General features: G+C 49.5%; 5 protein-coding genes across 5 annotated transcripts; 3 read left to right on the forward strand and 2 right to left on the reverse strand.

Annotated features, from left to right (window-relative positions):
- Positions 1-37: 37 nt before the first annotated feature.
- Positions 38-3,864, forward strand: EI90DRAFT_3150879 (kinase-like domain-containing protein). Its single transcript, XM_039065689.1, has 5 exons — positions 38-335; positions 438-639; positions 697-819; positions 906-3,262; positions 3,325-3,864. Exons 1-5 carry the CDS (start codon positions 150-152, stop codon positions 3,448-3,450), a joined length of 2,994 nt encoding a protein of 997 aa, XP_038921894.1. The 5' UTR covers positions 38-149; the 3' UTR covers positions 3,451-3,864.
- Positions 3,865-4,228: 364 nt separating this feature from the next.
- EI90DRAFT_3035915 (Derlin) lies at positions 4,229-4,883 on the forward strand. The gene is made up of 2 exons (XM_039058659.1): positions 4,229-4,246; positions 4,315-4,883. The coding sequence occupies exon 2, from the start codon at positions 4,316-4,318 to the stop codon at positions 4,712-4,714; it is 399 nt and encodes a 132-aa protein (XP_038921895.1). The 5' UTR covers positions 4,229-4,246; position 4,315; the 3' UTR covers positions 4,715-4,883.
- Positions 4,724-5,934, reverse strand: EI90DRAFT_3035916 (uncharacterized protein; the record flags this gene model as incomplete). The annotated part of the gene is made up of 3 exons (XM_039058660.1): positions 4,724-5,013; positions 5,072-5,536; positions 5,601-5,934. Coding segments are annotated over 3 exons (816 nt in total), but the record flags the coding sequence as incomplete, so codon positions are not given.
- A 754-nt stretch (positions 5,935-6,688) lies between these two features.
- On the forward strand, positions 6,689-11,098 carry EI90DRAFT_2076215 (mitochondrial protein Pet127-domain-containing protein). Its single transcript, XM_039052527.1, has 14 exons — positions 6,689-6,825; positions 6,888-8,122; positions 8,176-8,379; positions 8,437-8,946; positions 9,005-9,074; positions 9,125-9,257; positions 9,306-9,452; positions 9,509-9,646; positions 9,695-9,811; positions 9,861-9,983; positions 10,040-10,137; positions 10,198-10,402; positions 10,460-10,631; positions 10,690-11,098. Exons 2-14 carry the CDS (start codon positions 7,153-7,155, stop codon positions 10,980-10,982), a joined length of 3,180 nt encoding a protein of 1,059 aa, XP_038921897.1. The 5' UTR covers positions 6,689-6,825; positions 6,888-7,152; the 3' UTR covers positions 10,983-11,098.
- A 1,717-nt stretch (positions 11,099-12,815) lies between these two features.
- Positions 12,816-13,835, reverse strand: EI90DRAFT_2080188 (uncharacterized protein). The gene has a single exon (XM_039052532.1). The coding sequence runs from the start codon at positions 13,711-13,713 to the stop codon at positions 13,105-13,107; it is 609 nt and encodes a 202-aa protein (XP_038921898.1). The 5' UTR covers positions 13,714-13,835; the 3' UTR covers positions 12,816-13,104.
- Between the last annotated feature and the right edge of the window lie 2,528 nt (positions 13,836-16,363).

The raw sequence follows: 16,363 nt of genomic DNA on the forward strand, positions 1-16,363 counted from the left end.
TGATGTTTTGAATTCAATGATTTGAATGGGTTCCACGGATTAGGCTTCCTTAAAAAGTCCCATATGTGAAGGGGCATTGGGTCATGAACTTTGTGCCCTCTCTTTTCTCGTCCACACTGCATCAAGTCACTTGGGACTACTAGTCCACAATGTCAGCAGCTCCAGCGTCTGCAGAGACAGACGAAAGTGTGATTGAGACTTCTGTAGCCAACGCAGCCAAAACTCGTAAATATGGACGGCGGATTCTCAACCAATACGAAGTGTACGGGGAGATCGGGCGAGGGATGCATGGTATCGTTCGTCGTGGCATTGACACCACTACTGGCGAGCAGGTCGTAAGTACCGCGATCCATTGTTATCTTACCATCTCTTCCATGTTCCGGGTGCTCGCGCTGACGGAGAATTCCAAACCTTGCTCGTTCTCTCCTGAATTCTAGGCTATCAAGATGGTGAGACGTGTTCCTAAGCGCAAGAACTTAACGTCTGCTCTCCGTGCCAATCGCGGGGGTGATCCCAAGCTCGACTCTCAAGAGGCAAAGATCAAACGCGAAGTTGCTATCATGAAGAAATGCTCCCATAAGCATATCGTCCGGTTACGTGAAGTCATCGATGATGCTCTCAATGAGAAAATCTTTATGGGTACGCGCGCGCTCGGGTTGCTAAACTTCCATGATGGCTCATCTTCTATTGTCTCAGTTCTCGAGTACATGGCGGGCGGTGAAGTTAAATGGAGAACAAAGACTGAGCCGTCAAGGCCCGTCTTATCCGTTAAACATGCTCGTTCCATTTTTAGGGGTGTTCTCCTTGGTTTGGAATATTGTTCGTACATTCTTTCGCCCCTTTCCCGTATCCTCAAACTAATTTCTTTTGGCGTGACGTCACCTGTCCTGACTCATCTTTTCCAGTACATCACCAAGGAATCATCCACCGTGACATCAAGCCGGCCAACCTTCTTCTGGACCAAAATGGCATCGTCAAGATTTCCGACTTTGGCGTCTCCCATTACTCCCATACTCTTCGTCTAGCAGCCGCTGACAATGAGAGCGAGGAAGAGGAACGTGCCTTATTCGATGAAGCCGTGTTAAAGCAGACTGCGGGGAGTCCTGCCTTCTATGCTCCAGAGCTGTGCTATCGTGGCAACATAAAGAAGAAAGACGAAGGGAATGATCTTACTTCTCGTGTAGAGGCTATTTCTATTGGCGGAGCAACTCCAAGCGATGTCATTACTCTCCCACCAAAGCCTACGATCTCAATGGCTGTTGATGTCTGGGCTTTGGGCGTCACATTGTTCTGCCTTCTGTTTGGGAAAACCCCCTTCGACGCACCTACCACGTTCCACCTCATCCAGGTTATCCCAGTCGAGGATTACGTTGTGCCCGACACAATGGGAGAAGATAAAGTATCAACTCACGAAGGGGAGGGTCTAGAAGTTAGGGAACTTATCGCCTGGTTCTTGGAAAAAGAACCAGCTAAACGGATCACGATAAAAGAAGCAAAAGTGAGGTTCTTGCAGCCTTTCCTGTTCCTTTCTTATGCCTTGATTGTTTCTTTCTCTTTCCAGCTTGATCCATGGGTCCAGCGCGGGCTAGAGAACCACTCAGAATGGCTCGAAAAGACTGCACCTGAACGGCGTGCTTTGGTGTCGGTTAGTGCACAAGAGGCTGAGGTTGCCATCACTAAAAAAGAAAAGGGGCATCGCTTTCGTATCGCCTTTAAGAAGGTGAAGGGAATTCTGCAGAAGGGCCAGCGTGATTCACCCAATGAAGCCGCTGAAATGCTTGGCACCCCCCCTTCAAGCAAGTCCGGCCCTTCTGGATACAAGAGCGCCCATCATGTAGCCCCAGCCCTTCGTATCGATACCTCCTCTAACACCAGTAGAGCTTCGTCGTCAACCTCAAGACAGCAAGGGTATCGGCCAACTTCTGACCTGGGGTCCTCCTCTGATGTTGTATCAAGTCGTCTGGGGTCTCGTTCTCGTTCTCGGCTTCCAGGAACGGTGAACCGTCTCACTCCAAATCAATTGGATGTACCACAGCATACGCCTGCGTCGGTCGGGGATTTGATGACCCCGCGCTCCAGTTCTCCAGCTGGAATTGGGGTGCAATTTTATGACCCTAGTCACGCGTTGTCCGCTTCAGCCAAAACTGAAACCCCGACGCAAGCGCGGCTCAGGTCTGAGATATCTCGTCCCCATCCCCTCCAAACCTCACCCACACGCCATCAGCCCGAAGGCTTTTCGCCTCAAACATCGCCTCAAAGTCCTAAAATCATTCTTCCGCAACAACGTCGTTCTGTGGATCCTGGAGAAATGATGTCCATTTCACCTCCAAGGTCCGCAACTAAGCCTCGCAGTTCATCTGCGTCTCTCCTTGCCACTCCACTTTTCAATACTCAGCGCCTGCGGGGTCGGAGCTCCAATGTATCTGTCGTTTCGGCTGTGAGCGCCGCGGATGAGCAGCCCTCCTCTTCTGTTGGCAGTGGCGGGATGAGGAGCCTGTGGAAAAGCATCACCGCATGGAGGCATCAACCAAATACGGGACGGTCGCCAGCTGGTCAGCATCATTCTCAGCAAAGAGATCCCCCGTCCACCGCATCTTCGGAATTAGAGCTGGAGTCTGGATCCGAAGGATTGAGGTCGCCTTTGAGCTCGTCGGCGGGAGGTGCTCGTACACCATCTTCTACCGCACCGAGCATGGCTCGAGGGCGGATTCCCAATCCTCAGTTTAGTATGAGCCCTATGTCTTCTGGTGCTCATGGGGCCGTTCAAGCTCAAATCGGTGACCGTAGGGTTGGTGTTTCGCCTCCTGTGGAGCATGAGGCGGATGCGGGATATGACGGTGAGGATTGGGAGCCAGATAACTGGAGTGATGATGATTCTTTTGGAGACCCGAATAACGCTGTAAGTATGTTCGGCGCTGGGGGGCTACTTTCTGTCCAGAGTGGAGAACCGACAAGACGATACGTCACACGTGGCGAAGGCGAAGATGAAGCATGGGAAATGAGATCGGGCGAAGAGGCTGCACCTTGTGATCAACGACAATCGGATGATCCGTTAGAAGGCTATTGGTCGTCGACTTCCCCTCTCGCTGGGAACCATCCCTCTAGTCCGTGGACTTCCTCACCACATCAACATTATAATCGAGGTTCCCCTTCGAAGTCTCAACCATCTCAGACTCAGTCGCGCGTACCGTCTGGATCGTCCAAATCTGAGTCCTCTGCACATCCGCTTCATCAGTACGCGGCGGCTTTGGAGAGACGGAAGGTCCGTATTGTTTTTTTCGCTGATCGTGGTTCGGATATGGTGCTGACTAGCAAATTGTCAAGTCCGAGTCCGCGCGTCGTTCACTGTCGCGCCCGAGAAACCTTACCACGGAATGCCCCCTTGCGGAGAGTGGCTCGGGAAGCAGTGACGATGAAGGCGGTCTTCGACTCCCAAGAAAGCATCGATGAAAGAATCTAAGTGAAATCTTTACGGATTCAATCAAGGATGAAGAAGAGGTAGAAAATGATCTCCACCTCTCTAACTTATTGATTTTGGATTAGAATTTGTGCATGGGGGGGTCTCTCTGCTCATTCGAGGCTGTTGACTTTCTTTTTAGCTTTTATCCCTTCAGTTGTTGTTGTTGCCTTATTTATTTGTTTCTATATTGTTTTAGAGGTGCCTCTCACTACGTAGTTGTTGGGGGTCTTGGGGTTGGAAAAACTTCGTCCAAAACTTACATACATAATGTACTTGCGTTTCTCTGGCAGCTGCATATGGTTTCCCATTTATAGTACTGTATCTGTACAGCCACTTACCCACGCTTAGCATACGTTGCGTGGCAGCCTCAAGTCAGTCTTTCGGTATTCTCAGAAACGATTCTGTTGTGAACTTCCCTTCATGCCTGTCGGGATCGAAGCATGGGTGTTCGAAGTACCCCCGATAACTAGGACATGGTTAGTTTTGAGTGTTGTTTTGAGCGTTGCAGTGGTATGCGGGACAGTTCTTGCTTGGATTGACGATCGCCAGCTTACTTATGATACATCCTGTTCTGTCCACCGACTAGCAATGTCAATTAGTCACTCCGCTTCAGCTGTATTTCAGCTACAAATCCGCTTTTGATAACTTCCAGGTGAATTGGCTCGGGACTTCAAACCGTTGTCAGTCCGGGCAAAGATTGACAAAATTCCAGATATGGCGAGCAGTGACTACCTTCTTATATTTTGGAAACTTATCGCTGGACTTCGTGTTCCATCTGTTCTTCTTGTGAGTTCTTCGAACAAGTAATGTCGGGGGATATTTCTTGGCTGACTCCCGGCGATTATTCTTCTCAGTATGCGCTACTCCCGAATGCTAGAAGAGTCCTCGTTTGCAAATAAACGGGCCGATTACTTTTGGCTACTGTTCCAATCGTCCGCTTTGCTCCTTCTTGTATCCCCCCTTTTCACGCTTCCTTTCCTTTCTGCTCCATTGGCATTCGTTCCGATATACTTTTGGTCACGAAGACATCCATCCACACAAATATCTTTATTTGGGCTTGTGACGATAACTGCGCCATATCTGCCACTGGCACTGGTTGCGTTCAGTTGGATTATCAATGGGACGTGGACGGCTGCTGCTGGGGATCTTCTTGGATGTGCTGTTGGCCATTTATGTTGGTTCGTTCGGGATGTTTGGAGTAGGGAGGCAATTGGAGGAGTCAGTTTCATTAGCAAGGCGCCGGAGCCGTTGTGAGTCCATTTTCTTCAGAGCCTATAGCTTCTTGCTGATGCGGGCGACGTGCAGACGAAGACTGTTTGGTGATCCATAGGTTTATTTAGTCCGACAGACGCTTGTACAATGTCAGAATATTGTCATTAAGAGTTTCCTTGATTTTCCTACGCTGAGATTGCATGCCTTTCGGACGGAATGTAGCTTTCTGTTCCCAACTGGTGCTGTGGTGCCGAGTCCCACCAGATCTCACCGGAGTCAATTGCTTCTCTTTTGGCACCATCATCTCCAGGAAAACGGAATATCTTGTCTTCCCCGCCATTCTACGACGTTGCATCATCAGGGCATCGTACCGTCAAGCACCAAAATGCGCGAGCTCACATATTCTATTTCTAAATAGATGAAATCATCGTCTCCTTCATTAAAAATGCAATGCAGAATTCCAGTTCCTCCGGGCACAACAAGGAATTGACCTTCTCCAAAAGACTCTGTCGTCCCGCTCTCCCAGGATCTCCCCTCCCCCTCTATTGCAACGTACATTATTGTTCTAGTATGCGCTGTGGGTGGAGATGCGCATGCGTTTGGGGGGAGGACAATTTGAGACACGGACATCCGACCCGAGAGAGACATCAGCAAAGTGAGGGCCCCAAGTTCGTATCCGAACGGGGGTTCCATCATGTTTGGCATAGTCATAACGAGTGAATGGAAAATTTTAGATGGCCAAAATGGGTGCGGGGGAGGATTTTTACGATCCGAGGCCGAATGTTTGACATTGCGAGGAAATGGTCGTCCATCGTGGGATCCAACCTCCACAACGGGGGGATCTCTCCAGGTAGATTCATTTTCCTGATTTTATTCGTGCATATATGAAGCGGGTGGTGATGTTCGTCGAACACAGCAAATAAAATACCTTTCCAGAGAGAGGGTAATGTATTTGGTTTCCTTCTCGTTTTTCCGAAACGAAGAGGACTTCCATGACATCGTCTTCATCGTTTTCTGTATCCTGTCGCTCGCTAATGAAAGCAAGTGCACTTCCTGATCCCCCTGCGACTCCTAGACAATCACTGTAACCTAATTCATAAGTTTTCCCATCAAGCCAGCACGTCCCGCTCCCCCTAGTAATATAGGCAAAGATATCATTGTAGGAGTGAGCGACTGGTATAGTACGGGCTCCTCGGGGCAGCGAGATAAGTTTCAGATCCAAAGGAAAGTCAAGCGATCGGTCAACTCCGCAGGCTGCAGAAAGATCACCAACCAGGTATCCTTCGTCACCCTGGCCCCCACTTGGAGAAAGTAAGGGGCGATAGCTTATTACCTTGCTACCAACGTTGAAGCCCGGCGTGTACGGCGCTTGCATGAGTGGCGATGCCGGATCCCCGGAATTAGCCGCTGTGGCCTTCCCGCGTTCGAATTGTCTTCCTGTTGAATGCTTTTTGCGACGAATCGCGTTTCCCAGAGTAAGCCTTGAGAGGCTTGTGGGTCGTAGAAAGGTGCTACCCGAAATTGGTAACATATTTGCGGCTCTGAGCGAAAGGAGAGGAATATTCGCTCTTGCTCATGTGCTCCAGGAACGAGCTCGCATTACCTCGTATGTTACTGTATAATGTTCCGTTGCTCCTTCCCTCAAACTTCTCGACTGGGCGCGCTTGGAGATGGCTTACACCACTGCATGCTTTTCTATTGCACCTTCGTGCTCTGAGAGCGGTTGCTCATCATTCATTGACCCTCAATCCTCGTTCTACACGAGGATGGGCTCAGACTCGTGACTACCCAGAAAGAAGGCCGAAAGAGGGAGTGGCTTTCATATTTCCCTCGCTTAGCCATTGGTGCTCTCCATTTCCAGTGATTTACGCGAGTTCATTCATGATATCCCAGATGACTATCCAGCTAGGGACCAAGCGCGTGCGTTTATTCCTCTATCAGGAGCACTACCAATGATAAATCAGTAACGTTATGACTCCAAATAAATTTGTTGCATTACCAGTCAGTGCAACTTGAGAGGCGCTTCTTTCTCCAAAGACGCTTTGTTCATTCCACGAGACGGATTGTCTTAGCGGCAGAGACTGCGACCAAAGGAGAGGCAGAGCCGCATCTATCGCAAGATCAGGCACATACCCCTGAAGTCCGGCTTGAAGGTGGGAAATATATACTCCCGTGCCACAATCCACTGCTCAAGCACTCGCTTCTCCACCCACAGTTATCCCACCCCACTGCGAGATGTCGAAAAAACCATCCTCTAGAGTACTTCTCGTTACAGCATTGGAACAATTATATCATAACTTGTCCCTCACTAGCAAAAGAGCTCGTGCAACTGATGCCCGACCTGCTCTCCACCAGTCACCCTTGTCTGTACCACTGCGGCTACCACCGCTTTTGCCTTCGCCACAGTCTCTTCTCTTGCTGACACCACCGCCACTCGTTCCGGTACCACTCAACCCACCCATACTGTTGCCCCCCCGCTCATGCTCTTGTCCCTACCGCCGCCACCTGAGCCTGCACCGACAATTGATGGGACACTGGCGCCCAGACTTACGACTGTACCTGCACCCGTACTTGGATCTGGGCCTGGCCATGCCCAAGTGCATCAACTTGCATTCCCACGTGCAACTCCCCAAATAGAAGCATCACCAGCACCTATACTGTCAGAATCGGTGCCGGCTCCAGAGCCGGCAGTGCTGCGTGCTGCGTCAACTCCAACCTTACCATTTCACAATATTCGATCTGCAGCCATGATGTCGGAGGAGGTTCCCCACTATATGCCGCAGAGATGGATTCTTAGAATGATTGCACTGCCTGGAAGAGTAGCTTTGTGTTTGCGTCGCGTTGTGATAGCTAATGTGCAAGCTCAAGTCACCTTGAGAATTTGGCGATCGCTGAGACACTTTATCACCACTGAGCGGAAGTTTCAATCTCGCGAACGGGAATGCGTACAAATACTTCTGGAGTGGACAAAAGTCCAAAGCGCTGGGATCCATCGCGTCTGGAATTCTATCGGGTCGTTATTCCTTCTGACGTGGCAAAAAATAGTTGAGCGGCCTTTCTGGGGCCCACTGGGACGATTCGTTGTTTCGCTGTTTTCTGTCAAGCGATCATTTCTGGATGTGGCTAAATCCATCAAAAAGAGTGCTTACCCTCCGCCTTCGCCTTCAGATTCACCACCGCTCTCACCGAGGTTCCCTTCTCTTGCAAAACCTGCTCCAGCTCAGGTTGTGTCTGTGATACGGAAGGCGGTCGAGCGAACAGGTGTCCGCGAATTACCTGAACCAGATGTACTGGCCATTGCACGTCTCAGCGCCTTGCGTTCGGCCCCATCGCTGAACATTCCCTTGCCTCGTGTGCATCAGGTCTCCCGCCCTCCGAATGTCCGTCGCCTGAAAAAAGCTTTCCGGAAAACGGGATCCACAAGGAAGGAGGATGCATTGGTTACTCTAGGTATGGATCAGCTATCCTTGTTTCTAAACCATTATCATAATGAGGACGTGGAGGGATCAACACTTTGCAGTGCCCAGAGATTGCAGTGCCTAGCACTGCTAATGCTTCGGGAAGTCTGTATCGAGCCGATGATGAGGATTCGTATCTGCAACTGTATCCTGAACTTTCAGCATCTGCACCTGGCACAGCATTGGACGATCTTGGGACGTTCTCTTCACTGTCGCCTCTCAAGACCAAAGAGGGACTGCCGAAAGAAGGTTTGCTTCTGCATTCCAATAATGGTTCTTGCTGATGTAATGCTGTTGTTTCATTAGCCTGGCAGCGCGTCCGCCGCTGCAAGGATTCTCTGAATCGCCTTATCACCATGGTGCGCGGCCTCGAACTGCGCAATGAATCCGCGCTTCCTCCGAATATTCTGCAAGCCCTCTCTGTTCTCCAATCATTGATCGGGCACGTTCAACATCAAGCACTGGATGCAATAGTTCGGCATGTTGTGTTCCAGGCGATGATGGGTCGTGTGCAACATCTTGCCACTGCCGATCGGAACGGCCACGGCAATCTTGCATCGGGTTTGTTCCTCCCTTTGTGGCAACTGCTGAAGCATGACGCAGTGGCACTTAAAAAAATGATGGAGCCCGACACTAAACCTAACCAACCATCTTTTAAATCCGTGGAGCGCCAGCAGCTAACGCCACGCTCGGTCAAAACCACTTCTGCAGTGAATTCCTTCTCATCCTTCTCAGCGAAGTCACCCGCAGCGCAACTGAAACATGTTCGGGAGAGGATTTTTGGAGAATTTACATCACAGGAGGTTCTCATTAAACGTAAGTTACCTAACCTACCCACGGCAATACCTTGATTACTCAACGTCACTCTATCCAGCAATTTCACGGAATGATGCAGAGCCTCCAATCCCCCGACTGGCCCACCAGCTGGATAGAGTATTGTTCAAGTGCGTTTCAAACTCCTGATTTTCCATCATCTCTCACAAGTCCTATTCAGCCCTGCCCCTTACATGCTACAGGATTTCAAGACGGGGGTGTACAACTTCGATTCATACCTCCAAACCATACCTCCAGTCCAAGATTTTAGTTTCGACAAGATATCATCCTTCGTACCCAGCTCACAACATACCGTGCGTCCTCCTACCCAAATGAATACCGATGGCTGAGCCCTGCGAAAGGAATTGCAACGGCTTGCTCACCAATTAGGCAAATCGTTCGTAGGATCGACATCGTCTCTCACCCCACTACTCTCTCACATGTACTTCCTCTTGTCACGGATGAAATGGATTAACACTACCCAGCTAAGCAGTAACTTTACAGAGATGGTGTGACTTCTAATTTGCGTCTCTTCTGCGTGATACGCTAACCAACTGTAATGCAGCTCCGAAGTTTCACTCCAGCGGCTACCATGCCGGCAGGGGTCATTATTCATCATAAGGATGGCGTATACTCCACGGACTCCGATAATCTTCTGAGAAGCCCTGAAGCGGGCGACACAAGGAATATCCTGGCCAAGATGGTCTGTGCTCCCCAGTGGAACGGTTCCTCTCCTAACCGTAGCATGTAGGGAACGATGCTTGAATATTTTCTTACGAGCTCGCCAGATGAGTTCTCTCAGCTCGGACGCCATAAAAGGACAGATGACACAGTTATCGTCCGTCGAAATGCGTTTCAATATACGGAGGTTCGTATTAGAAATTTCTGGTTTGTCCGATGTGAATCGATACCTATAGACCAATGGTTTTGTGATGCGATCTCAACTGGATTGTCATGATCCCCGCCTGCCAGGGACGGGTGTTTTTGATATCAAGACTCGAGCTGTGGTGGCCATTCGTTTGGATCTTGCGAACTATGAGGTACAGGTCATCTCGTTTTTAGTATATGGCCGTTCTGAGGCAATATTCTGCTCCAGGAAAATTCAAGTTACCTTATCAAGTCGATGACAGGCCAATACAGCAGCTTTGAACGAGAATTATACGATCTTATGAGATCTGCCCTTCTGAAGTACAAGTATGTGCTATGTGCCCAACCTATTGGTTATGGCGCTTGATATGTCCTCGGGCGACGTAGTTTCCAGGCTCGCATCGGTGCAATGAGCGGAATATTCATTGCGTATCATAATACCTCTCAAATCCAGGGCTTCCAATACATGTCCCTAGCTGAGATGGATCAACGGCTTTTTGGTCACCATAGACGTGGAGATAATATTTTCGCAATGTGTGTGGGCCTGCTTGAACATATCATGAAGGCGGTCCTGGAGATTTTCCCCAAACAAGTTGGTGACTTGCCGGAGTTGAATTCGATAATTGCTGACACATGCTTTTTCATGTAGTCAAAAAGAGTCTTATTCGAAACACTACAATCTGGTACCGTCACGAATGTTTACATCGAGCCTCTCGAGTGGGCAAACCAGGGACCACGTCCTGTCCACGAGCTCACTGTCCTGACCCGGGTTTATTCTAACAACAGATACGATTCAACTCCGGACTTTGATTCATCCAATTGTATGTGTCTCGCGAAAGGCTAGGTATTCGACTCTTCTTAAAGTAGAATTTTTTACAGGGAAGATCCAGTATATGATTACTCATTTCCAACCTTCTGTCTGGACAAGAAGAAATTTCAGTATGGCAAGGTCGAAGGCGCTTTCGATTGGTCTTCCGCCTTCGGACCATTCTGCTTCACCACAGTTCGATGCCAATGATTCTTCGTCGCAGCCGTCATCCATCACTCCAATGCCCCGCCCTCGGACTTCGCGGCCTCGAGGTATTATCCCGCATCTGCGGCGAATAGCTCAGAGGGATCGTGCTTATTTAGAAAAACTCAAGCAAGCCCCAGTACAGTCCCTCACACGTTAACATCATAGTAGAGAATCCCTAATCGTTGCGTTCATACACTGTAGAGAGCAAACATTCTGTTGCACGTAAATTAAGCTATTTATGTAGAAAGCATGCATATCCCTGTGTGTGGGCTTCAGAGCGTTCTTCGCGATTCCCTAACCGTACAGAAACCTTGTCTGCGACGCTGAGATAGAGCAGGCACGAGTGCACAGTAAGCGTTCGGTGTCCATTCGTCGTGCTAACACCCTTGTCAAGAGTCTACCTGGCCTGGCGCTGAACATAGATTGAACCAAAGCGGCTGACATCCTTCACTACCTGCAAGTGAGGAATAACATCATCCTGGTACCGTGCATTCTCATTATTCAATGGATGCCTTGTGTACCGTACCAGCAGTATTCACGGGTAGAAGTAAACGGCGAATCAGTAACGTTGAAAGCAGGTCAGGCTTGGAGGGCTCACAGTTACAAAAAATGTCGAAGTCAAATCCCCAAACCTGGGAAGACTCACGCGGGTTGAAATGTGAGAAATCAAATGACAGGATTCCTTTCCCCCTTTCTGGTGGGTTTTGCATGTGTCACTGTGTCCTATTTGCTTCAGAATACTTCGGCAGGAAAAGCCCAAGGCCGGACCATGGACGTCGACGGCCAAGGACATGCCGAAAGCGTCGCTGCCTCTGCAAATGACTTCCTCAGCATCGATTGGACGGGTAAACAGCACAGCACTGATACCGTCGGTGACGGACGTGATAGCTGTTACTAGTGAACGAATTCCAGATATTCCCGAGTGGCGTCAGGGGCAGCAGGCCAGTTTAAGCCCTCTTGGGCAATTATTTCAAAAGCTTATCCAGAGTAATCGAGCTACAGAGAGATGAGGAGTCATGCCATTAATGAGTAATGGTGAGCAGGCGTATATCTTGAGTCCGGACTGTTCAACATAAGGTAAGGCCAGCCAGGCTATTCAGGGAATTCGAATCAACGTTGGGATCAAAGTACAATGCAAGCTAATGTACACCTAAACAAAAAGGATCCATCTCCGATACAAAATATTCCCTATCAAACACTGATATCATCATTGCAAAAAGCCGAGATTGAGACAGGATTCATGCGAGCTCAGCATCACACTCCATATCCTGAGCAACATTTTGATGGTTATCCCTCTCACCAGACTCTGGCCAAGTCCTTTCCAACAGAAGATTACCTCCAGTACTTAACGGAGATGAATCAGTCGCCGTTGGCTCGGCAGGGCCATGTGTTTCTGAGGCCGAGGGTGGATTGGCCGACTCTGGCGATTCAGGTCTTCCCACGGGAATCCACGAATCCCAGCCTGGGGGGTCTGGGTCAATGAGTACATCAGCGCCTATCGGGCGGGTGGGCTCAGGGGAAAGTGGTCGAGGCGACGGTACTTCGATTGGAGTATGAGGAACAGTCCCGGGTCGTTGTGAGGTAGGGGTAAGAGAAGAACCAGAATAATAAAGGTCATCGAAAGTAGTGGGCCCGTTCATTGAAGGATGTATCGTTCGTGAGCGACGTCTTTCTCTCTCCTCTCGTCTACTCAGATGTTCTATGATGCGACGCCGAGATTCCTCAGATGATTCCGACGACCTAGCAAGGGGGTACCGGTAGTCATGCGCGGGAGATATAGGACGACTAGAGAGGCGCTGGGGAAGAGGAGGGAAAATGCTCGAGAATTGCGGAGAGTATTCTGTGGGAAAGGACAGGGGATCCCAAGGTGAAGGGGGACCGCTGTCTGCACCATAATTCCTAGTCGCTCTAGGCCTAATATCCCGATCGAAAGTTCCCTGCATATCGAAACTCTCATGTTCTTGCATTGGGTCGATTAAGTTTTCATAAGATGGCATGCTTGGTGGAAGGATGCGCCTTCGAATAACCAAGCGACCCTCGTAAGATGTGCTCTCATCTTGACTCGCTGGTTCAGTACTAGCATCTGGTGTCTGAATTGGGCCACAAGTCCCTGTGATAGCATGGCAATCTGGTGACGAAGTCACACGGGACGGGAGGAAGCAGTACACAATTCTAGCTTCTCGCCAGTCCCTTGCCGAAGGGAGAGTCCGCTGTCGATGACTCGGACATATTCGAAGAAACGTCCCAACAACATTGCCGCTACGCAAACGAGAAAATGATTACGGGTTGAACTTTGGGGAATAGTTGTCATACCACACAATACAGCCAAAACCCTGTCTATGGCACCCGCACGATAGCGAAATCGGACGACGCCAAGTGTTTTCCGTCGTTGATAAGATATCCGTGTATTGGTCATCAAGAGGGGCTGATGATAAGGGCTCTTCGGTGATCCAACAACCCATGGTGATGCTGTAGCAGGCCTTGGTGTCTAGCAATTGGCCACACCCATTGGATGGGGATGGGCCAGAGGGCACAGGTAAAAACGACTCAGCATATTTCCTTTTGAGTCTTTGAGAGGCAATGGGCAAAGGGAAAGGTCTTTGCGGCACTGGATCGGCAGATTTTGAGGTGGACGGTGAGGCAGCATCAGCATATCCGCAATAAATGCGATATTGCCGCGCCGGCGGGTTGAGCTGGAATTGAGATAATTGCATAACTTCGTCAGGCGTGGGTACTTCGGCATCCCTTGCGGAATGCCTTGTTCCAACCCGACGTTCTGCGCCTCCCCGCAACGCGCCTCTTCGCCGAAGCTGGGATGCTTGCGCGGTACGGAGCATTGAGAGCATATCAGTTTCGTTTTGGTCCATATTTAGCTGACTCTGTTCCATACTGGGAGTTTTCGCTGAGCTCTCTGGCCAACTATATCATGGAATGAGGAGATTGAAGACGAGAGCGAATGTTTCGCCCAGTTGACGAGCTTTGCACGGGACGAGGACCGGGACGCCGGCATGCGCCGATGGAGATCACTTCGGAAACCTTCCACCTTCGGCCCTCGAATTTGGTTTTTTTTTTTGCCCCATTTGGGCCTTCTAGCGAGTCGGATCTCCCAAGAAACACTAATTCGGCTCTCAAAACATGTAGGGAAGTTTTTAAGCCCCAGTAGAGGCTGGGATCATGCTTAGCCCCGGCAGCGCTTCGGCAGCTTCAAGCAACAACATTCGCACAAGATTCAAGAATTCTATTTGGTGGGACGAGCACCTGCCTTTCTGAATCTTTGTAACTTCTGTCGAACTTGGAACAAACACTTTGGCTACCTAGCCTGCATTGTCCTCGCTTCATTTTTCGTTCGCTTACTTTTCCGTCTTCTCCGTCCCATGCCCAGTCGCTAAACCCGCACCCGACTCGCGTCATAGCTTCGTCCCCGATTCTCAAACGTCGGCTAAACAGTCTTCTCTGTTTTTACGCTCAATTAATAGGGCATTGAGTGATGGGTCCGGATCATATCGTATGAGTCGCGTAACGGCTCCAATGTTTAGAGCAAGATCATTTCAGTTTCCCTCGTCTGAGGGAATTCTTAGAATGCTGGGGTGCCGCTTTCATTGATACTGCTTCCCCCGACCAGATATGCGGTATTAATCGAGTTCGCGACACCCTCACTTTAGAACCCCGTTTGTGGGTTAAATTGCGATAACGCCTTTAGCTCCTGGGTCGTTCGACCGCTCTCGTACCTTACTGGTCGTGCCGCTAACGAGGTCTATTATCTTTCTGGGTGCTGACAGTCGTTTCGCTGAGGCCATCTTGGGCACCATCAATTATCTTGCCGCCGAACACAAACCAATCCTGACTCACAGAATGATTTGAGATAACCTACATCTTAGCATTCACGCCAGGGAAACCGCTACCGCTTTGGCTTTTTGGCTAAAGTGAAGTACGCATTTCACCAAATAGCTCGATTACTTGTGTGAATAATAAAAAGTCCAGATACATGTCAAAGACTGACTCGCCAGAAGGCCCGAGATCGGGGTCCAAACGGAAGATTTCCAAACAGATTTCAGTTGGTGTGTGCTTTGGTCCTGCACAATTCAATGTGTCCCCCGCACCTTTCAAGTCACTGATGTTCTGAGCATGGAAACTTTGCGACTGAGATCTTTTAATGGTGCTGCTGGGGACCCTTTCCGCACTGACACTGTCTTCCCAAGCCGACGCCGTACTACAATAACTCGACCGAAAAGAAAATGGGCGAGGAAAGTTGTGGATATAGGGGTGGATGGGTCATCAGGTTTGGAGGGACTGGCGAGGAGTGGTTGAACACATAACAAGAGGAGGATGCACGCTGCCCGTGGAGTGTGATCAGGGGCGGTAGTCAATGACAGAACAGATGAATATTAACATTAACATGGTATGGAAGAGAAAGTCGTAATGAGGATCTCAAGGAGGGAAGGAAGACAGAGGAACAAAGAAAATGTCTAAGAAATCGCATTGCCGTTTAGAGATGGTCGTAACTGCAACATGCTGCGGGGTATCAAGACCGAACAATCATCACAGCAAAAGTGCAGTCCTAGGAAGGAGAAGCAGGATAGGAATAGGAAAAAAACTGCGAAATTGCGTGAACAGAATACAGTATGTACTAATTTTGGTGGGTGGGAGGGAAGAAGCCAAACACTAGACGAAACGGGTTGCCTATTTTGGCCGGTCGGGGGAAGAATCCGCGCCCGCACGCCATCCCCCCAAAGTTGAGGCGATTAGGATGATGTCGATAAATAATCGTGGTCGGTCGTCCGGCGATTCGATGGGCTCGGTGTTGAGCGTCACTACTTGTGTACGTCGTCTCGGATCCGTTCCTCCTCTCCTCTCAGGCCTTTTATACAGCGCAGTGTATCTTACGTGATCCTTTTACCCACACCCACTTGAACTGAGCTCAGAGATCCGATTCGCATCACTGGTATTCTAGTCTTTATTTTTCGATGACCGGTGAATGTTTCGCATATTTCACTTGATCGTTCTGCTGTCAATTTCTCCTTTTTCTCTCGCCGTCTGTATCTCTGCGCTCTTGTATGTTCTGTGTGGTCCAAACTCTGTACCACGCTTGTTTGCATTCTAATTGGTTCAGCTACTGCATGAAGCTATTTACAATTTCAACAAAGTTCGTCCTTGGTAATCTGTAAATTCGCGTGTGAGATCCGTTCCGAAATCAAATCCCTCCACTCACACAACGTGTAATAAGGGCTCTCTGTCTACTGGCGAACCCATTGCTGTGAACCATTGCTAAACATCATCGGCCTGATCCTAGCTACGTTTCAAGTCTTGATGCCAAACCTCAGACTGGCGACCTAATTTTTGTTCCTGGAAAATAGGGCTGTTGTTGAACTCAATTGTTACCCCGCGGACGTGGCAGTGCGTGCGGCCATCCCAACTCAATACAACGTCGATCTGTATTTTGTTGACTCGAGCCAACAGCAGCCGCACTTTCCTCAATGAATCGGTTTTTGCTATAAATGTACTGCAACCTGCCAAGGCGTGAGTGAGGCGCGGGATATT

The sequence above is a fragment of the Cantharellus anzutake genome (assembly GCF_015039405.1).
Source record: "Cantharellus anzutake strain C23 chromosome Unknown EI90scaffold_5, whole genome shotgun sequence".
In the NCBI taxonomy this organism is placed as follows: domain Eukaryota; kingdom Fungi; phylum Basidiomycota; class Agaricomycetes; order Cantharellales; family Hydnaceae; genus Cantharellus; species Cantharellus anzutake.

Coding starts and splice junctions, on each gene's coding strand:
- EI90DRAFT_3150879 (XM_039065689.1), top strand. CDS start 150: ATGTCAGCAGCTCCAGCGTCTGCAGAGACAGACGAAAGTGTGATTGAG. Junction 820..905: donor TCTCCTTGGTTTGGAATATT/GTTCGTACATTC, acceptor CATCTTTTCCAG/TACATCACCAAGGAATCATC. Junction 3,263..3,324: donor CGGCTTTGGAGAGACGGAAG/GTCCGTATTGTT, acceptor CAAATTGTCAAG/TCCGAGTCCGCGCGTCGTTC.
- EI90DRAFT_3035915 (XM_039058659.1), top strand. CDS start 4,316: ATGCGCTACTCCCGAATGCTAGAAGAGTCCTCGTTTGCAAATAAACGG.
- EI90DRAFT_2076215 (XM_039052527.1), top strand. CDS start 7,153: ATGCTCTTGTCCCTACCGCCGCCACCTGAGCCTGCACCGACAATTGAT. Junction 9,812..9,860: donor ATGCGTTTCAATATACGGAG/GTTCGTATTAGA, acceptor CGATACCTATAG/ACCAATGGTTTTGTGATGCG. Junction 9,984..10,039: donor TGGATCTTGCGAACTATGAG/GTACAGGTCATC, acceptor ATTCTGCTCCAG/GAAAATTCAAGTTACCTTAT.
- EI90DRAFT_2080188 (XM_039052532.1), bottom strand. CDS start 13,713: ATGGAACAGAGTCAGCTAAATATGGACCAAAACGAAACTGATATGCTC.